This window comes from Sebastes umbrosus, chromosome 6 (genome assembly GCF_015220745.1).
Source record: "Sebastes umbrosus isolate fSebUmb1 chromosome 6, fSebUmb1.pri, whole genome shotgun sequence".
NCBI classification, from domain to species: domain Eukaryota; kingdom Metazoa; phylum Chordata; class Actinopteri; order Perciformes; family Sebastidae; genus Sebastes; species Sebastes umbrosus.
In genome coordinates, this window is record NC_051274.1 from 1,128,944 (window position 1) to 1,151,841 (window position 22,898).

The 22,898-nt window shown below is 41.4% G+C and overlaps 2 protein-coding genes across 7 annotated transcripts in view; one reads left to right on the forward strand and one right to left on the reverse strand.

Annotated features, from left to right (window-relative positions):
• Positions 1-22,898, forward strand: part of plxna2 (plexin A2) — a 275,749-nt gene that overhangs the window by 178,771 nt on the left and 74,080 nt on the right. Inside the window, 1 exon segment of the mRNA XM_037773809.1 lies at positions 17,789-17,940. Within this exon segment, the coding sequence (XP_037629737.1) occupies positions 17,789-17,940 (152 nt within the window).
• On the reverse strand, positions 10,513-15,066 carry LOC119490434. Of its 6 annotated transcripts, none has more exons than XM_037773813.1 (7): positions 14,897-15,066; positions 13,385-13,484; positions 13,044-13,196; positions 12,574-12,770; positions 11,822-11,980; positions 11,193-11,288; positions 10,513-10,852 (listed from the first exon to the last, which is right to left on the reverse strand). In XM_037773813.1, exons 4-7 carry the CDS (start codon positions 12,673-12,675, stop codon positions 10,541-10,543), a joined length of 669 nt encoding a protein of 222 aa, XP_037629741.1. In that variant the 5' UTR covers positions 12,676-12,770; positions 13,044-13,196; positions 13,385-13,484; positions 14,897-15,066; the 3' UTR covers positions 10,513-10,540. The 6 variants fall into 6 exon arrangements, 5 of the variants coding, with proteins under 5 accessions (XP_037629741.1, XP_037629739.1, XP_037629738.1 ...); XM_037773811.1 differs by having other exon boundaries at positions 12,574-12,901; positions 13,385-13,460; positions 14,897-15,064; XM_037773810.1 differs by having other exon boundaries at positions 12,574-12,901; positions 14,897-15,064.

Below are 22,898 nucleotides of genomic sequence, written 5' to 3' on the forward strand. Positions count from 1 at the left end.
TGTGTATATCATTATCTCTGACTCGTCCTGGTGAATTGCATTATGTTCTCGTGTAACTCCATTATTCTTTCAGTTTGTCATTGTTTGGCTCATGCTCATTGCCGTCCAGTGGGACATACCTCGTTCTCCTCTGTGTTTTCATTAGTGTTATGATCAAAGTATGATTACCACTCGCCAAACACTGTCCCTCTGCAAGCATTAAAGGGATAGTTCAGGTATTATGAAGTGGAGTTGTGTGAGGTACTTATCCATAGTCAGTGTATCACCTACAGTAGTTGACGGCCAGCACGCCCCCAGTTTGGAGAAGCAGACGGGAGTAACAGGCCAAAACTAAAGCAATGTACTGCTGTGGACGGGGCCGGCAGCAAAATGGATTTTAGCCACCTAAAAGAAAGGCCAACCTGAAAAAAATCTGTTTAAGTGTACGCTATATATAGAATATTTTCGCAGGTTCACCTTGCCGTCAGACAGCCCTTTTCTGACGGGGAACTGAAGCCATTCGCAGAACACGGGGGTTGCTGGTCTACCGCTGCATCGATCAGTTAGTTTGTTTGTGCTATTGTGTGACTTTGGTGAATCCGAACTAACCAAAGTCACACAATAACACAAATAAACTAACCGATCGAGGCAGCGGTAGACCAGCAACTCCCGTGTTCTGCGAGGTTAAATTACTGTTTTCTTCAGTGGAGTCTGGTGGCTTTGGCTTCAGTTCCTCATCGGAAATATAGACTGTATATCTATCTCGCATGAAGGTAAAGCGGCGAAAATATTCAAAATATATCGTACACTTAACCGATATTTATTTTTTAGGTGAGCCTTTCTTTTAGGTGTCTTAAATCCGTTTTGCTGCCGGCCCCTTCCACAGCAGTACATTGCTTAGGTTCCATGTGGTAACTCCTGTCTGCTTCTCCAAACTGGGGGCGTGTCAACAGTCGTCTATAATAGGTAATACACTGACTATGGATAGGTACCACATACAACCCCGCTTAAAAACACCCAAACTTTACCTTTAAGAGGGGAAAATGGGAGACTTACTGATATTCAGCTAAAGCTTTAGATTTTAGCCCTGCGAGGAGAGTATGTGATGGTGTATTTTCTTTATTTGAGGATAACGAAATGTCCAACTTGAATAACTAATCGCAAAATTAATAAAATGCTCATTGTTCATCTATGAGGCAGGTGTTTTGGCCCAATCATATATTGAGAAACAAAGCAGAAGTGTGAAGTGAAAAATACAAAAGAAAAGTACACTCAAACATGAAGCAACTTTAGGTGCAGTATACTTTGGATTATTGGATCTATCTGATGTCCAGTGGTGCATCGATCATTACTCCTGGCATGTTTCAGCTGACAAGATATCACCTCAAGATATTACCACAATAGCTATACAACTATCTCAAATATCTACAGAGAACATCAGGTTCATGTGTCATGTGTTTGTCAGAATCACAGTGAGGGCTTCCAGACTCGCTCATGGTCAACAGTCGAGCAGAGATCCATCATGTATCGAAGGCAACGACGACGCACCGTTTGTCCACCTACAGCAGCTGCGAGGCGTTTATATCCTGAGCTAGAGATGTCGGCTTGAGTGGTAAAAAAAAGGCATTGCCAAAGCTCTTTCCAAGTACACACAGTGTGCAAGGCAAAGATCGATGCAACAAGTTTAATGTTGCAGGGGAACTGTCAAACATTCTGAGAAGAGGGTGTTCCAAAAAGAATTTATTTACACAGAAATATAATAGAATAACTGACTTATGATATCACAGTAAGAGTGTTGCAGGGTCTTTCCTTTAAGCTCAGTAGATCAATCATGGTAAAATTGTGAAGAAGAGTATATGGAGTATGGTTTGAGTGGGGTGAAGTGAGGCAACCGAGAGAACAAAGGACGGAGCAGGGGAACTGAACCATGAAGAGGTAGGAAGAACGACGGGGGAGAGAAATGGAGCCCCTGTGGGCTGTCTGAACTCAACTCTGTTTATAACTGTCAGCGGCAAAACCAACTCTGCATTAATTTAGACAATTCACATGAGCACATACTTCAGATACACACCGATATTTCTCCTGCCGGTGAAGTCGGTGTTCGTTTGTGGCCGCGCCCTACCCCCCTTCGTCTCTCCGTGATTACAGTTTCTTTAAGAAGCAGACATCCCCCTGGTGGGCTGAATTTATTAATAAATTTGGTTTTGATTGTATGCACCAAAGCCCCCATCATGAGCTGATTTGTATACATACTAGCACATTAGTAGATGTGCCTACCACGAGATAGGCCTTTTGAATAATTAATGTTTCTATTAAGTGCCATGGTGCCTCCCACCATGGGCCATTAATATTGAAGAGATGTAAGCCCCCGCTAACAGCGGAGGGAGCGACATCAAATGAGGCTGGGAGTTGGATTGGCATATGAAAGGCATCTTCTCAATAGGCTTTGGCCGTGGCTTCTGTGTGAGTTTACAGTACAGCAAAGAGGCTTCCCTGCCTCCCAGTGACAGTGAATATAAACATCTAGCAGTCGCCTTAGGATAGGGGGAAAAAACTGTAGGATTCTTCTCTTTCTTTCCCCCTCACGCGGTGTATACAAGCTTATTGTTGATATTTTGAACACGCCAGGGATGGTGGGCCTGTCAGTCAGTATCATAGTACAACTGAATTCTCCTCACTGCTGTAACCCTCGAGAGAGCTGCCGTACTGTATTTGTGCTACCCCTCATTAAACCAGCCAATACAAGGAAGAACATGTTGCACAGTAAAGTGAGTCTTTAACCAGACAACATGCAGTATAAGGCCAGCACACCTTCCAATAAGTTAAAGTGGTGAGGAAAGCTTAGTCATCCACAAACACAGCCGTTATCCCATCATTCTGCTTCTTGTTTTTCTCCTCTGCACACACTAAAATCTGCTTTTCATCACAACCCGTATCTCTTGGCTGACTACAAGACATTTAAGACCCCATAAAGTATTTAGGATGTAGTTTGTTAGGGAGCAAGTGATCACTGGGGTTTTTATCAAGCCCATTAAATGCTACTCACAATTAAATGTGACATGCTGGAATTAGTCTGAGCCGGAGTCCAAAGACAAAGAGATTAGCTGCAAGCTCCTAAATTGTATCCAGGGCTATTTAATTTCAAAAGCTAAACATCCCGCTATAGCAAGAATGGAATTTACATCTTAGAGCTTTAAGGATTCTGCTGTAATAAATGTGCATATTAAAGTTGAGATGAAATGAAAAATGCCTTTTTAACCCTTTTAGATCACATCAGTTTCACTGGGGAATATGTCACAGCACAGAAGCTAAAAACGCTTCACTTTCCGTTTTACTGGGACTTTAATCAGATCAGAGTCCCCGTGAATCCTTAAAAAGTCTTTAAAAGCATGGAATTCATTACTTAAAAATAAGGCCTTAATTGGTATTAAAATGTCTTAAAGGTCACCTATTATGCAAAATGCACTTTTCCATGTCTTTTCAACATCAATATCTGTCCCCAGTGTGTCTACAGGCCACCATAGTATCATAAAAGACCATCCTCTCTCTTTTTCTCCCGCTCCATCTGTCAGAAAATGGGTCTGAAAAAACGCTGATCAGCACTTCCTTAAACTGGTGACATCGGTGACATTTTTCAGGCCATATAAGGGTTTCCTGGTGGAATGGTTAGAACTAGGTAGAAAAACCTCCAGCTAGGTGACCCCGCCCACAGACTGTCTCTCTCGCCGTCTGCCTCGTAACTATAAGCAAAGTCTGCTCCTACTTCTGTTAGTCTGCAAGAACCAACAGAATAGTCGTCATGTACTAACATGTTCTTTCACAAAGGCTTTATATAATTACACTGTTTAAACAGGTTATATGAAATATGAATTTCATGTCATGCATGTAGAAGGGTACAGGTAGTAAATAGTGACTGTAAGCAACACAACACATTTCTGTTTCACAGTCAAACTTTATTTGAGTAGACAGATGACAATATTAATTATACACAGCATTTTGAACGTGAACAGATAACCTGCAGCTTTGACAAACATTTCACAACATAAATATGGCAATAACTGTCTGACAAGTAAAACCATTACTCTGAAATATAACATAACGTAAGTCCTCCCAGTAGCTGCTGATACTGTGGTTACTAGTTTTATATAAGATCAGTAATTCCACCTTCAGTTATGTAGACAGAGACAGGATAAAGTCTATTTCAGCATGGTAAGCTCCGGTGAGTGTAACGTCAACCGGTCTGTAGTCATGGTAACACAGAGACAGCTCCTACAGTAAATAATATACCATTACTCTGATTACTTTACTACGTTTATCAGCTGTCTTTTACCAGAAATAATGAACTGACTTCTGTTTCACATCTTCTATTTTCCACCCTGATGTTCGCTGTGTTTACACACCGTCTCATAGCGGTAGCATGTAGCTACATGCTAACGGGTTAGCTCTGTAATGTAGCTACATGCTAACATGTTAGCTCTGTATCTCCCATAAATAGAGCTATCTGCTCACAGCAGATGTTTTCTCCTCCTCTGGGATGATTCTGTCGGTCATTTCTCAGATGGATCTGTAAAGACAGATGTAAAACAGAGTGTATGTTTACGATTTACAGAGTTTATGCAGAACATAAACACTGAGTTAACTAACAGAGCTATAAATAGAATTATTTACCAGAGAAAAACCGTCATGAAAACCTGGAGTCTCAGCCGCAGATGTTGATCATTTCTCGTTGATTTCGGATCAGATTCCTCCGGTAACGTGAGCTATGTGAAATTTTCTAGTTAATAAACTTTGAAGTAGTTTATTATTCACGGTACAGCTAAACTGCAGTGTGAAACTCTTCCTGGCTGCTCTCTCTCGGCTGCAGGGAGAGCTGCAGGGCGAGCTGCAGAAAGTGACACCGGTTGAGGGCGGGATGTAAACATGTTCTAGTACAACATTAAAATACATCTATAAACCTGGAAATGAGCATAATATGAGACCTTTAAATCAATCGTTCTCTTAAAAATGCTCAGGCATGGGAAGTAGGATTTTATGATTTTTTTTTTTTTTATGATTTTGTAATTTTAAATCTCAAAATAATTGGTAATATGTAAGCTATTTTAGAAAGAATTTACCAAATGCCTCTCGCATTAACGCCATACAGATCAGAATAACGGAACCAACAACACAGCTAGCGTCGACATGGGGAAGTGAAAATTCAATGAATATTGGCTATTCAACCAAGATTTCGTGGCACGCCTGAAACCAGTACAAAGCAATTTATACAAGGTGTAATGTATTTTGTGCAATAAATGTTTCAAACTCAAAAGCGTTAGAATCACAAAACTGCCAAGTCAACCTGCCAACAGACGGCAGGTATTTCTCCGTTCTGTCCCCCCCCCCATCTGATACCTGCACCAGGGCAAGCAGCAACAGATTTCCAGACTACATTTGGGTTTACGTCTAAAATGATCCCTAACCCTAAGTAATTGATGTCTTTTTTTTTTCTTCAATTTTGGTTATTGTAAAGTTCGTCTCAATTTCATTCTGAGGCGCATTAAAAAAGTCTTAAATCTGAAAGCCACCAGACTCCATTGAAAAAAATAGTAATTTGACCTTGCAGAACACAGGGATTGCTGGTCTACCGCTGCCTCGATTGGTTAGTTTGTCCATATTCTGAAAGGTAAAATTACTTATTTTTTCATTGGAGTCTGGTGGCTTTGGCGAGAGCATAGGTAACGGCTTCAGTTCCCCTTCGTAAACACAGACAGTGTAGCTGTCTGATGGCAAGGTAAACCACTGAAAATATTCTAAATATAGAACATACTTAAACTGATAATGGCTAAAATACTTTTTGCAGCCGGCCCCGTCCACAGCAGTTCATTGCTTTGCATCCATGCAGTCACTCCCATCTGTTTCTCCAAACTGGGGGCGTGCCGTACTGTAGGTAATACACTGACTATGGATAATTACCTCAAACAATCCCACTTAAAAATACCCGAACTATCCCTTTAAGCTATAGGAACTGTTAAATGTTGATAATAAAGAATACAGTAAAACTGCTGAAATCATATATATTCACGGCAGATGGGCTGATTAAACATTATTAGCTGTGAATTGTCTTGAGAGTGTCATTCAGCTCGGGAGGCTACTGTAGTTCCAGTGACATGCTAGGCTTGCATAGCCCAAAGGCAGCTGTATTGCTCTCTTGCTGTATGCATTGAGTTTAGCCTTGGCTGCATCAGCACAACTTTCCCCACCATTACTTCAGCTGAATAAGTCAACGCCACACTGGCAGACACCCCCAGGCTGTTCACATTGACGGCCATTTCTCTCCATAGTTTTTCTTTAGCTCAAACTACCAGATTATCTTCTCAAAGGATGCCTCTCTTCTCAATTTAGGTCATCACACCCCTCTTTAGTCTTTCTATGGTTGTTGCCAAATCCTGCAGAATGTCTAAGGAAGTAGTGGTGGACAAGTGGCCAACACTCTGATCCCCTGAGCTGGAGAAATAGATTATGCTACAGAAAGCGCAAGAGCGGGAGCGGGGAGTGTGATGTGCGAGCTGACTGGCTGTTTGTCGGGAATTACCCTCTATTGACAGTGTGACAATGCCAGGCGGGCAGCAGCACTGCTCCTAAAAGGATTACACAGGGAGCGTGGCATGGCGGCACTGGGTGGCAATGGGGGGGAGGTTGTGCATGCATGCATGTCCAATGAGGCTTCCTCTTCCGCTTCATTCTGAAAGTCTGTATGTTAAGACAAACAAGCACACTGGTGCTTAGAGGAGGAGGATGTTTCACCCAGCCGGAGGGAGACGAGGTGATGAAAGACAGGAAGCAAAAGAGATGCAAAGAGGAGGCAATGAAATATAAAGACAAACTCCACCCATCTAAAGATTATCAGCACATGACTGCAGTGAGTTCCCCCTAATATGCAAAGGTCATTAGGAGCTGGTTTACAGGCAATCAAATGGGACTGGGACCATACACCTATCTCCCGATTTAATACTATCATGATACTTGGGTGCCAATTCAATATGTATTGTGATTTTTAAGTATTGCGATTCGATATTGCAATTTATTTATCAATTTATTATACCCTTCTAGGGATTTTACTTTGGAAAATATCAAAATGAATATAATACAAATTTTAGATTTTCAGCATGTACGTAGTCAGATATGTCCTGAGGTCAAATATATCAGTCAATGTCAGGCATCGTTTAGTACATTTTTCCCAGCAACCAAATATCTAAGAATCAATCTTATTTCCATAGATGTAATTTGTATATACAGTTCCCTTTGTTAACACCTTATTTTGAAAACCAGACTTAGTCACACGTATACTTACGCTAACTTCGCGAAGTCCGTTGCTTGCTCTCCCGTCAGCTACATTGGGGCCGTTTGAATTCATTTAACATAAATGTCAGTATATGGGTGCTCTGCGGTTGTAGCTGATTTGACCATCGAGATGCGAGCGACGGCCGGCTCGACTGCACGTTACCGCGATACGATAACGTTTCCTGTCCGTGACAGAGTTAGCATGCAGCTTTAGCCGTGATGTCGAGCTCTGATTTTCCTGTCAATGTGTGAAACCCAAAGTGTTTCCATCCTTTACTGGATGTGTAGTGTTTACCACGCTGGATTTAACATGTGAGGGTGCAGGTCGTATCCACGCTGACCCTCCAACGTTTTCTACTTTCTTGTTTCGGCTCGCTGCAATTTGTTTTGGTTGACGGATACGGAACGGATATCCCATCACGTTACTCAGACTACCTCCACATAGACTCAAATGAAGCAAATATGTTGATTCTAGCATTAAAACAATAAATTTCGAAATCATCATAAAAAAAATCGCGATACATGTTGAATTGATTTTTAGTTCCCACCCCTACAATTAAACCATAGTCTCATGTACAAGGAGGCTCCTTTTATAGATTAAGTCCAATTGTTTGTGTAAGAAATAGAGACACAGAGACAAAGAGCAGCACTCCTCTCACGCCTCCCAGTCTGGAGACAACGGTGGCTTGAGTCTTTGAAGTGGTGCTTTTTCTATGATCCACTGATGAATCGAGGCTCTATCTGCCAATGGGGAGCTCAGTCAAATGGGTTTCATGCATGGATTAGACTGTCTTCCTGTGCTCGGTCCACCGTGGGAAGGGCTCCGTTTCAGCCTCAAGGGTAGAAGGAGGAGGCCTCCCAAGCTTTTAGCATGCCCGTCTGTGATACAGCACCGCTGTCCTGCTGTCACCATCCCGGCCTCACCTGTCATCCATCGTGGCTGATGGGATCGAACAGAGTGGCATCCACGTTCCCCCTGCTGCTCATCCCGTTTTCTCTGCCCTCTTCTTTCTTTCTCTTTTCTCTACTCTCTATATTTTCACTCTTTCTCTCTCTCTTGTTCTCTCTCAGGCCCTTACATTGCTTATGTAACCATCACTAAGTCTACTCGAATAGCTGCTGCCATCGCCTGACATGGATATATTTAGCCATTATGTTTTCCCCCCCTTCTATACCCTGCATGCCCAAGCAGTGCTAAAAGATTCATGTATTCAGACCCCTCAGGCGGTGCAGTGACACACTTACTTTACATCCAGAGCAATTAATGTCCACTGAATCTAGATTACAATGCCGGCGTCCCACAGGGAAGCCGCAATGCCCCGGTGGGTGTCGGGGGTTGGGAGGGGAGGGTGTGCAGCACCACTCCAAGGGGTCGCCGTCACGTGGCGCTTTGCGGCTCAGTAAGCGGGCACAACTGACTGTTGGTTTTTCCCCCTTCTGCTTGCGTGGCCAGTAATAGCATATTGATTGTTTACATAGCTCCAGCAGCTCCACACAGCAAAGTGACAGTCATCTCCTCCCTACCGCCCTCCTCTTTCCCAGTCTCCTCTATCTCTCCTTTTACTTCCCTGCCCACCAGACTCTATTGTCTGCTCTCTTGGTCTTCCTTTATCTCATTCCTCCTTTTTCCTCCTCCTCCTCTCGTTTAAAGGGCTGGATGATGGCCAGTTCAGAGCCTCAACAGGGCTCTGCAGCACAGAAGGCAGCGTGGCACCCTGTGCCAAGGTCATGCTGGGTAGCCATATTGTATTTTATGAGTAGGTGATCTGCACTAAGCGTTAATATGGCCCCTTGTTAGAATGATCATCTATGGCAACACACTGTAAAAAAAAAAAGCTAGCAGAACTCAAAATTGTAAGGTAACAAACTTCAGCAGAATTTTAAGTTGGCCACTTAATTTCAGTTGAGTTAATTTAGTGGACTAGGTTAGAGTAACTTCAAATTGTGCACTGCAACAGTTAAGGTAAGTCAAATATATAAATTAGGACCAATAACTACCCATCAAATGTATAAATAATTACAGATGCAACATCTACCTTCAAAACTTCTTTTTTTAATCATTAAAACACAGCCTATCCAATCCTTTAGAACAAGGCCAAGTAACTGCTGAGACCCACAACTGTCCCAGTCTTAGCACTTAAATAACATGAAGCACTTAAGTTGTGTTTTAACATTATATACTAGTATGAATCACATATTGAACACCATAATACAATGAGGTAGCAGTTGTGAGCTTAGCAAGATAAAGTTAAAAGGGAAAAGTCAGCACTTCGACAGTGAGACTACTAAAAACAGTACACTCGTCTACGTAAGGGATAATGTACAGCGAGCCGGTCATTGTTGTGAAAGGAACGTTGAGCGGCATCGCACTGAAGGGGATTCTTTCACAACAATGACCCACTAGCTGTACATTATCCCGCTTATTACACAGTTACTTACTGAAGAAATCAATAATTTGACACAAAACGGACTGTCAGAGTCTAACATCAGAGCTGCGCCCATAGCAACGGTCTGCTATAAAGAAATAACAGACCGCAGAACGCCGTGATTGACCAATCAGAATCGAGTATTCAACAACGCCGTGTAATAAACCATGATAAAATACAAAACATAAGAAGATTCAGAGTTACCACAAGAAGTAGCTCATGGGTTGAAATGGAACTCCAAACAGAACAATTGTGATCCAGAACTGTCAATCTAATAAAACTGTTTAACAATAAAATACCAAGGTAGCCCAATTGTGTGTGTCATCAATTTACACACTATTCAATCTTAACATAAGTAACGTGGTTAACAATATCCAGTAAGGTGCAGGATAAATGTATAGGATAAAAGCATTCAGGCACGTTGGAGCGCAAGAGATGGGCAGGTAGGGAGACATAGAAGAGGAGTTAGAGGTAGATAAGAGTTTGTGAGTTGCAGAGAGACAGTTATCGTGTTGGCTGGACAGAAGGGGAGAGTTTTAGAGGTCAGAATTTGAGTGAGAACGGGAGAATATGCAAATTAAGTAAGAAAGTTAGACAAGTTAAGGTGACCGATTGAGAGAGGAAAGAAGATGGCGAGAGAAATGGAGAAACAGGAAAAGGGAGAGGAGAGGTGGAGAGAGTGAACTTAAAAGCAGAAGAGGTAGAGGGGGATCCATCTCAGGCAACGGAGATTTACATCATTCTACAAGGGGCAACAGGAACCTCTGCAATTCAAAACTGTCCCAGACCCAACATTATCAGCTAACTCGGTGGATTCACTGAAGGAGTTTGTTTTTGAAGGATCGGACCCTTGCAGAGAGATCAGTTCCAAGTTCCATGAAAACTTTCTGAATGGTTTCGAATGTGTACCTCAGTTCTTTTGGGTACTGGAGGTTTAAAGCGTAGATCAGCCCAAAGAGGTAAGCAAAAGCCGTTGGCAGGTCAGGGAGATCCTGGAGGACGATGTCTTCTTCTACAACAACAGCAACATTAATGACTGTTGCAGGAGCTGAACTGTCATCATCCTCCAACACAGTGAGGATACCCACGATGAGGCCCTTCGTCTGCTCCTCTTCTGGGTCAGTGGCCTTGTGATGACAGACAGAAAATGAGTGAAGATACTGTCTCATATAAAACTAGACAACCTAAGGAATCATCTTAGGGTTAAATATTTCCATCTCATACCCCGCAACCAAAAAATTAACCCCCATATACATGAAAGAAATTACATCAAGTAATAGCCAGCAAAGTACAACTCTTGAAGACGCTGTGGGCATTGGGACAGATAAAGAAAACAAGGAGGACACTGGGATGGATAGACTAGAATGGGACAAAATGGCAGAGAGGCAAAGGTTGAAGTCAAAGAGAGTCTATTTTTAATAACAGAATAATAATAAATATTTACTTTTTCTACTAATAACCACTCACCAGACAGTTCCTGAACAGCTTCTCATGACTGTCACGGAGATACAAGGGGAGGCCCTTCAAGGCTGCAGTGTGTCGATGTACTGTGATGTCAGATGTCTGAAACATAAAGGGTTGGAAGAAAAATTACACCAAGATGTAACTAACATGAAGAAAGCTAAGAACAAACATGGAAACATGCTTCACAGTTTGTGTTAAAGCTGCATTTATTTTTTTATTTATTTTGCCCACTTAGGTGCAGGACTCAACAGACTGAAACAATCACACACTTGATATATTATGGCCTTATAAGGTTGATTATGTGGCAAACAGCTGTCCTCTTCCACATCCAGCAAATACCTGTTGAATGAAAGTCTAAGATTTACTCCTTTTAACTGATATAAATAGCTGGCTTTTTAGCTGTTAGGTGTTCCACTTTCTTCACCACCTTGTCGCTATCTTTGTCTGTCCCTTAGGTAGTGTACAGTGGAGTTATTCTGATGGTTTGTCACTATGAGCAACACCTTAAATTTGACCCATTGTTTATTTAAAAATATTGATTAGTGCAGCTTTATAAAAAAAAAAAAAATCCTTTTTATACATTTATTTCCATAATGTCAAGAATAATGAGATTATTAAGTCTAAAAATTCACCTCTTCATCCAGTCTGTTAAGGAGTTGATCCATCTCAGGCGGGAAAGCTGTCCGCCTAGCCCGATAGAGTTTAAGGAGCCTAGGAGTGTGCTGATTAATGGCTGCTCCGAAGTTGTCTATTAGGTCCTTGTTGGTGATCCGAAGAAACTCTTCCCTGATCTGTTGAAGAACAGAACAGCAAACGTAAATGTCAAATACAAAGTCAATACAATTTCAACATCATCCTCATGTTAAAATATGTATTTTATTAACCCTCATCCTGGGGACCACAAGAATAATCTACTGTAAGAAACAACCATCATAGCACCATGTTAACTTATGCCATCTCAAAACATTATTGTGTGTAATTAATGTCATCTAAAGGATGACATTAATTACACTAATAATAAATTAGGACCCATGGCAAACATTTGATTTATCTATTATATTTTACCTATTTTAACTGCATAGGCTGCAATTGGGTGCTTTTGGTGGGACCCCCAGGACCCCAATACATTGGTATTTTTAAAAATCACTAATTAAAATAGAAAACAATGATATGAAGTCATAAGGAACAAATTGATTGACAAAGTGATGAAAAATTTAAATGATAGAACAAAGCATGTGAGATATGACAAAAAGTATACCTTTGGGGTCTGCCAGTACCCCAGTTGGTAGGATGAGGGTTAACGGAAGTAAACAACTTCAGATTCTTATTTTGCAAAGACTAAATCTGAAACACAACATAATATATTATTTGCTCAGCTGCTTACCTCTGCCTCGTAAAACAGGGCAGGCCACCGCTCCTGAACCTCTGACACCATAGGCACTAGCTCCACAATCTCCTTGCGCCTCAGGGAGAATGTCACCTCCATCTGTTGCTTTATGAGTGCAACATTCTTATTCCTCTTCTTTAACTCCTCAACCAGAGCTAGTCTTTCCTCCTCCAGCGAGTCATCAGTATGGGTATCTGGGTGGTCAGGAACATAGTTAATCTCCCCTCGCTTTGCTCTCTTCAAAGAAGGACCTGCACCATCATCTTCACCGCTTCTTCTCCGGTTAATGCTGACCTCAATGCAGCCTGCGTTACGTAGCTTGGACCTGTAATTACCAAGTTTGTATTTTATGCTCATTTTCCATCCATCATACCCCGTTACACTGCCCGGTTCTTGAAGACAGGGGTGCCTATTGACGAGAGCAGAAGCAACAGACTCAATCTATGAAGAGCAATCAGTATACTCACCATTCTGCGTCCCTTCAATGCAGCAGGCACACTTTTGGGGTCACCAGTATCTTCCCTCCCACTGTGTATGCAGTCAATGGATGATGGTTGTTGAGAGCCTCAGGATCGAAAATCTCAGTGTCTGCATAGATGTTCTCCACAAGCTTGAAAGACCTAAAATGCAAAAGGACATCATCCAAAGAAGGTGTTTTGATGTCAGTTACTTTCTCCACATGTAACACTGGCTTGAAAAGACTTTGGTTATCAAATTGGCATGCCATCATCTGCTGGTGTTTTGTGGACAGCATGAGAAGCACATTTTTTGCTCAGTCTTATTGAAAAAAGTGTGTTTTGACTCAAACCTCATTGTCCATAATTCCACCAATGGACCAAAGCAGCAAAATCCAGAAAAGTTTCTGTGACTGCATTCATTTCAATCTGAAAGACAAAGGTGACAATTTGCTGGAAATTAGCAAAGCAGGCAGTGGTAGAGTAATTAATGATGTGGTTAATTTCGCTCAAACAGGTTCTTAATAAGTTTTAAACATATCAATTTAATGTAATTGTAAACAGTAGACTGCTCTCTGGAATTGACAGTATTTTGACAAATTTAATACAATATTCTGTCCCATTCATTTGGAGTTATGAAGTTATAATTTTTAGAATAGCTTATGCAAAGAGTCTGCACATGGCTCTCCACTCCTCCACTCTGACCTCACAACCAAACATGGAGGTGCAGAGCCGAAATGGCGGTGGCTAGCCGGGCTAACGGTGCTAACAGAGCTAATAGAGCTAACAGAGCTAATAGCGGGGCACACCGTAAAAACAAGGCCGACGGACGCTCACCGACGGCCCCAAACTGTCCGTCGGTCGACCATCGGCCCGTTGTGTCAGTGCATCTGAGGCAATAGTGCTGAGAGAGCTAATAGTGTTAACCGGAGGGGCGGAAGACGGACGGACGGACTTGACTGTGGCCGCTACGGGCGACGGGCATTTGTCCTTGAGGAGGTCTAAAGTCTCCGAGTGGCTTTCTAGTTAAGACATGAAGCCTTCAGTTAACTAACGTATACTTTAGTTCAAACAACAACGCTACCGTTACAACCAGTTACTCACCTACACTACCGTTACTCACCAACACTACCGTTACAACCAGTTACTCACCAACACTACCGTTACTCACCAACACTACCGTTACAACCAGTTACTCACCAACACTACCGTTACTCACCAACGCTACCGTTACAACCAGTTACTCACCAACACTACCGTTACTCACCAACGCTACCGTTACAACCAGTTACTCACCAACACTACCGTTACTCACCAACGCTACCGTTACAACCAGTTACTCACCAACACTACCGTTACTCACCAACACTACCGTTACAACCAGTTACTCACCAACACTACCGTTACTCACCAACACTACCGTTACTCACCAACGCTACCGTTACAACCAGTTACTCACCAACACCGTCTAGAATCACCACAATGTCCCGTTAGCATTAACAGCTTAACGGTTAGCGCAGTTTAGCCGTTGACATGTGGACGCAGCTAACTACCCCTCTAGCTGTAATACTGTACCGACATGTTACCGTGACGACAAGTTACCGTAACGTTACATCACATTAATACCATTCAGACTAACCAGTCAGAAACATCGTCCTCCCTGTTTGAAAGCTTCTGGTCCATACAAGACTCGCTAGCATCAGCTAGTTGCTAGCTGTCCTTAACTAAGCTAACGTTACTAGTGTTTACGTTAACTGTTGTCATGGTAATGTCTACCGTATCTGTTAATGTATCACACCATATAACTCTGAATACAAATATGACACAATTTCAACTATATCAAACGAAAAATAAGTTAATCTTACCTGTGTGGAGTCAGCCTGGAGCTCCGGTGCAGACAGACAGACCAGGGGCGGAGTACTTCAAACTTCAACTCTGAAAGTTGTCTTTCCCTCCATTCACAACAAAGACACGAGAGTTATCTGAACTTTCGCCCCTTGTGTTGACTCACAACCGACAGTTTGTGTTCACAACTGAAAGATAGAAGTATTATGAACTCATTTAATGGTTTTCACGCCAACTTAATGTCTGATTTGCTGGACTGACTTATATGTTTGACTCAAATGTTAATAACGTATATTTCAAAGTCTTAACAACTTGAAACGCTTTGTCATGCCAACAAATATGAGTTAGAGTTTTTACAGTGCAGCAGTAAAGTCCAGACATACCAAGCCAACAACAAAGAACTAATGGTGATGAAGATCAACTGTTGCACCGCCTTATGTCACCTTAGTCTTGGCTGACAAGTTGCATTTGAATACACCGCAAAGACTACAGCAGACGGCCAGTTAACACTTACGTTCTGCGCCTGCCTGAAACGACATAACTCTCCACACCAGCAGGTGGCAGTAGTATGTATTCGTCATCCAAAAAGGGAAACAGGAAGACCGAGGACTATGGCTATACAAGCCGTTGTTATGATACGTACATGAGACAAAGCGGTGTTGCCGATCATTTTCACTCCACTCTCACTCACCACTTAGCTTTGCAATAATATATATATATATATATATCTATATATATATTTTTATATATATATAGATATATATATATATATATAGATATACTTGGGAAAAAAAGTTTGGAAACTTGTGTTTGGTGGATTATTTCTCTGTTGTTACAATGCTAATTGTCATTGTATTTTACATCGTTGGCAAGCCTGTTTATTTACCTTCACAATGATGTCCAACTTGTAAGGATCATGCATTTGTGGGATGAGCAGCACAGCTGATTATGTGGGTAGTGCCCAAGAGACATTTGCCAAAATGCTCCGTCAATGGTAAACAGTGTATTCTCCTGTTGGTGTTAACTCTTGTTTTGAGTTGTTTGGTGGATTGGATGATTGAACTCTCTATCAGTAACAAGGAACAAACAAGACATATTGGCAATTTTACACTTTATTCATTTAATACACCGTCAGGAGCCTCAGTAGCGGTGGAAGATCCATACGCAGCCACAACAACCTGGCACCTCCTCCTCATGCTGGTCACCAACCTGGTCACACGTTGCTGTGGGATGGCGTTCCATTCCTCAACAAGGATTCGTTGCAGGTCAGCCAGCGTGGTTGTGTTGGTCACTCTAGTGTTGAATTGGGTTGAGGTCTGGACTCTCGGGCAGGCCGTTCCATTCTCTCTACTCCCACATTGTGGAGGTAGTCTGTGATAACCCTGGCTCTGTGGGGGCGAGCGTTGTCATCTTGGAGGATGAAGTTAGGTCCCAGATTGTGGAGATATGGGATCGCCACTGGCTGCAGAATCTCATCCCGATATCTCCCTGCATTGAGATGGCCTTCAATGATGACAAGCCTTGTTTTGCCAGTGAGGGAGATGCCGCCCCCCCAACACCATGACACTGCCCCCACCAAAAGCTGTTACTCCATCGGTGCAACAATCAGAGTAGCGTTCTCCACGTCGTCTCCATACTTTCACCCTGCCATCCAACTTTGGCAGACAGAACCTGGACTCATCACTGAACATGACATTCCCCCACATGTTCAGGTTCCATTGTCTGTGCTGTCGACACCAGCGCAAACTGGCCTGACGGTGAAGGGCAGTCATTGCAGGCTTCCTGTTAGCCTTATGAGAATACACTGTTTACCACTGGCCCACATAATAAGCTGTGCTGCTCTACCCACAAATACATGATCCTTACAAGTTGGACATCATTGCGAAGGTAAATAAACAGGCTTTCCAACGATGTAAAATACAATGCCAATTAGCATTGTAACAACAGAGAAATAATCCACCAAACACAGGTTTCCGAACTTTTTTTCCCAGTTTATATATATTATTTTTTTTATATATAATTTTGTGATATATTGTGATTTATTATCTTTTTTCAACTGCAAATTATGCAGTTTGTCAACATCTGTTTTATCTAAACGATAGAAGAAGTTCACTCTGTTCATATCAGAGTTTTCATTCACATATCTGGAGGTCAGAGGTCAAGGGACCCCCTTTGAAAATGGCCATGCCAGTTTTTCCTTGCCAAAATTTAGCGTAAATTTGGAGCGTTATTTAGCGTTCTTTTCGACAAGCTAACATCGGTTGGTACCGATCGATTCCTTAGGTTTTTTAGTTTCATATAATGCTAGCATTTTCACTCTAGCTTTAAGAGCCCGCTACAACCTCAGAAAGACAGAATAGCCGCCAGCGGCCCGGCGGATTATTAAGAGGTTAATAGTTTATATAATAAAAGTTCGATACTTGACATCCGTGTATCGATACATTATTGCCAGGCAACATATGGCGATACTATGCTGTATCAATTTTTTTCCCCAAGCCCTAATCCAAAATGTTGATAATATAGCCCATTGTTTTTTTAAGTTGTATAGTCTGAAGGAAGGAGTTGTTGAAGGAAAAATAAGTTTAAAAGTGTGATTGTGTGTGTACGGATGTGATGCCATATTTCGATGTGTGCCATTAGCTACTGTTGTGATTAGAGCATGCTCCCGGCACAGTGACTCATGACATGTTGTTCTGTGGATGCAGGCATGGGGAGTGCACTTAATTGCTTTTAAAGCCACCTGGACCATGAGAGCATATTTACCCTTGAGCATCCAAGGAAACCTGCGCCCATTTATGATTTCAAAACAGGTCCATAACTGAAGAGAATAGTCTTTTAATATCAGACACCAAAAGCATTTACAAGTTACTCCCTGACTTTTTTTCTTTTTTTTTTTACTGTGTGTCCTGTAGGTGACCCCAGTGGCTGGACCCCCAGAGGGGGGCACACAGGTGACCATCCATGGCACCAACCTGGGTCTGGCCTTCTCCGACATGGTGGGCAACGTGGAGGTGGCCGGGGTGAGGTGTACCCCTGTAGAGGACGGCTATATCATCGCTGAACAGTAAGTCACACAAACAGCATTATTATTTAAACACTGTTGTTATTAGTCATAAGCTGATTGAAAAGCTGATTTTTAGGAATAATTGTCTGAAGACTTCCTTCATGTTAACTGAAAGCAGTTGGGAAATTGGGCAACACTTTCTATGATGCCCATGCCTATAATGCATTATAATCTTTTTATAATGCATTTTAATCTCTGTTATAATTCATTAGAATGTGATAAGTTACTCTAACTGGTCATTGTTGGCTTTAAGTAAAGTAAAAAATAATTACCACTATAACCACTTAGTGAGCACATTACACTGCATTACGACAGAGATTATAATGCAAAATAAAAATATTATATGTATTACAACTATAGGAATTATGATACACTAAAAAGAAAATGTCAGTTAGTGACCAGCAATTATGAAGTATAATGATTCTTGACCTTAATAAATCATTAATAAATGCTTTATAATGAATTATGATTATTGTCAAAGTATTATGAATATGTGTGATTTATTGTAACTATAATTTCTACAGTACTATAAGAAGATTATAACCCATTATAAGTTGTGTTTAAGTCATGTTTATAATGCATTATAGAGATGGGTGTCACAGAAAGTGTTACTGAAAATTGTTTACTATATATTGTTCACAATGCAGCATGGACATTTTGTAAATATTAGTAATGATCCCAATTTGTAAACAACAAAGAATTCTTGCCAAATCTCCTGATGAGCTTTAAGATAATACACTTGCATTAAATCAATTATGTACACTCACAATAGACTGGGGTTTTGATATGCTATGTATAGGATAAATATATGTGTATATTGTGTATAAGCTGCTTTTCCCAACATCTCTGCCTTAATGAAGACTGGAGCCGGTCCAGACAGCCTGAGGCCTGTACTACGAAGCAGGATTTGTGGTTAGCGAGGTAACTTCAGGGTTAACTCTGGGTTTTCCGTGCTACAGAGCTGGTTCACTTCTTACCCGGGTAGATCACCATGGTAACTGATGCTGAACAGCTAACCTGCTCTGGAGCAGGTTATGTTCCAGATAAGAGATCAACTCGTATAAAAACACCTCCTACTGACCAATCAGAGCTCAGTGTGGTGATTGTATGATAATATTACACACATATGAAGAAGTTACAGTCATAATCAGACTATAAACAACACAGTTTAAACTGACAGATGCAGGAAGGACAGCTGGCTGTATGCTGTGGGTGTTTACCGCTTTGAATTATATTTTTATATTTATTTTTTTTAACTTGCTCTTGAGTCCGTTTCACACCGCCAGAGAGGAGGGACGCAGCTGAAAGAAGGTTGAAATAATGATAGACGCCTCAAGTTACACAGGGTAAGAAGATGAGTAATCCATTCATCTGTTATACTCTTAAACGCTATTTATATTGAGACGACTATATCTGACTTTTGAGTGTTCTGTTAAATTAATAAGTCTGCTAATTTACGCATTCACACATCCGGAGTTCTTTCTTTTTCCAGCTGTTCTTCCTGCATTTGGCAGCTTCAACTGTGTTACTATTAGTCTGGATTAAGTGTTTAACTTCTTTGTATTTGTCTAATATAGTTTGCTCTTCCTTTGTAAAATGTGCCGCTCTGCCTGTCTGTGGACTTGTTCATGTCTGTGATTGGTCAGATGCTGCAAACACTGCCCCATTTATGTGAACGCGCTCATAACCAGATTGGAAAACCTTGGGTTAATTTACAGAGTTGATAACCAGCTTCGTAGTACAGTTTAGCGTGATCTCTGTTGTTAGGGTTAGTGAAGCCAGATAACGAGAAGATACCCTGGGTATGTTGAACTGGCTTCGTAGTACAGGCCTCTGGTCCTGACACTGCTGTTCTCCCCCTGCAGCACACCAGCCCAGTTCTCTCTCCATAGCTCATCTAGGCAACAACAATCCCACAACAGCTGTGTGTGTTTACTTGTGTTTACCTCCCTAATTGTCCCATGCTGTGCATACATCACGTTAAAGCCTGCCCCGTTCACCCTGAACTAATGAAACATTGCCCATGTTTCACAACTAGCCCATCTCCCAGACGTGTGTAGAGGGAGAACCCCAGTGCCTTATGGTTGTTTAACCTCCCCAGGAGATGCACACCTAGCAAGTGAAAGGCAAAGATATTACATACATACTGCTAAGATGATTTAATATACAGTATATTGAAATATATTTGGATTTGGTTTGATTTCCATATTGAGTTTTATTGGTGGAGGAAATGCAATTCTTAATGAAAAAAAAATGTTTGATGGATACAGCTAGCACATAATTACACCATGCAGAATCAATACGTTATGTGGAATGAATGAATATATTTATTTAATAAATAATGTACCGCGAGCTGATCATTGTCGCGGAATAAACCCGATATGTAGACATATATATATATATATATGTATATATATATATATATATTAGGGCTGTCAATCGATTAAAATATTTAATTGCGATTAATTGCAATTAAATATTTTTTATCTGTTCAAAATGCACCTTAAAGGGAGATTTGTAAAGTATTTAATACTCTTATCAACATGGTAGTGGGTAAATATGCTGCTTTATGCAAATGTATGTATATATTTATTATTGGAAATCAATTAACAACACAAAACAATGACAGATATCATCCAGAAACCCTCACAGGTACTGCATTTAGCATACAAAATATGCTCAATTCATAACATGGCAACAACAGCTGTCAGTGTGTCAGTGTGCTGGCTTGACTATGACTTGCCCCAAACTGCATGTGATTATCATAAAGTGGGCATGTCTGTAAAGGGGAGACTCGTGGGTACCCATAGAACCCATTGTCATTCACATATCTTCAGGTCAGAGGTCAATTTACCCCTATATATATACAGACTAGACCACTAGGGATGACAAATGTTCAGAAATGTTCAGCTAAATAATCCTCTCCCTCCACTGACTTGGTCAGTTAGTCAGTTAGAGAATAAGTTTTAAATGTATAGCTGCGCACTGAGGCACAGCTCACACACATACATTTACGCACTCAACGTAGACACACACGGACACACGCACACACACACACACGCACACACACACACACACACACACACACACACACACACACACACACACAAGCTATCACAGTCATGGCTCTCAGAGGAGCCTTTAACCCTAATTCTTTCTTTGGCCTACTTCTGCCCTCAGAAAGAGAACAGCTCAGCACTGCACCACCGCTCTAACTCTTATACTTTCAGTCTTATGGTGCTCTTACAATACATATGTCACACACATACATGTGCTTGCACAATTGCTATTAACTTACTATTTATTTTGACAATTGAATTTTTCACTTTTGGTGTTATTTGGAAGATCTAATGTGTGAATGAATAGTGTGGAAGACATCCAGTATGTCTGTGTGGTTCCTAGCTTTTTACTGGGCAGTTGTAATTAAAATTCACTATGTGCCACTTGGCTGTAGGGGACAATTTGTCAGCAGTGCACTGATCTGACAGCACTTTAATCCAATTGGGGACAAGCTAGGGAATTCATTTATATGGCATGTAAAAAAAAAAAATAGACTGAGCGAAATTAAAAAACTAACCTACGACCCGTTCAGTCTAACTTCGAAGGAGTTGGAGTCTTCGTGGTGATGTTCTGAGCCAGACTTTTATTCCGAGCCTTTCAAGGTCATATTGGCTGTAGGTTCATTATATGCACGCCCTTATCTGACTGTTGCTGTTTGTTTTGAGTCTTAATTCAGTCACCAGGATGGACTGTACTGGATCGGACACAAAAGAAAAAAACATACATATTTATGTGTCTTTTATGTTGCTACTTCAGAAGAGTATGTGAAAGCTACTCCTGCTTTGAAGAAAAAGTCTCAACTTTTGTGTTTTTCAGCAGTCAGAAAGCACATTTTTCTGTGCGCTGATACGACTCAGCAGCATTTGTGTATAGTGGTATAGCAAAATGAGTCCTCATTAGTAAGAATTCGGTTTAAAGGTAACCCTCAGATTTTATGTGCACTTGATGGAGACCGAGAAGATGCAATTGAATTTTCAGTGTTGAAAAGCCAGATATATTCCTATAAGTATGCCGCTACACAAAGGACCGGTATAGTAGGCCTTCAGGTGGGGAAGCAAGGGAGTGTCCATTTCTCTGAGGCAGAGTGAGAGGATAATATCAGTTCTGTCCCTCTCTTCCACATCCAACAAAGCTCTCAGTCATTTGTTGTTATTCAGATGATCAGCGCAGGAGAAACCTTATGTCTGCTCTGCTTCTGCCCCTGCCATCACCACATATTCTACCTCTATCCACACTGCGTCTCTTGTACTTGACTACTCCCTGACACCACTGATCAATAGATTTTATTATGTAATTTGATCCGGTCACCTGCAGCGCTGGGTGTCACCTGATCACGTGGCACGATAAAGCTGTATCGATCCCGCCGCGTGATTTACATCAGACGTACCGCGCTGGCACAGCACCAGAGCTGTCGGAGGGGGGCCCCTGGTTGTTGGTGGGAAATTTACTTCACTCGGGTTTGGGTGTGCTGGAGTGCCAGGGGAGGAGGTCTCATTTAAAGACTGTCATCGAGGGGGTCCTGGTCGATGTCTGGATGTGTCCCGTAATGAAATGAGTGAGACAACAAAAGAAGATTGCATTCAGAGTAGAAGAATAAATCGATATCAAGCAGAGAAGTGTTTTGATTACTTTCTCGCAACTTCACTCAAGCATTTAAACATATAGGCAACTCCTGAGCTTTAAGTTATTTTTTTAAGAAAGATTGAGTTCCCTCCAGTCTAGCTGACATTTTACAAATAGCTAGTGTTTTTTGCTTTTCATCTTTATTATGTACAGCAGTGTTGCCAGATCTGGCAAGAGAAACAGGCAACCAGGTCTATAGAAACAAGCCCAAAAGAAGCAACACTTCCCTAAAAAAGCAAAAACAAGCGACCTTACCTACCCACCGCAATATGAGA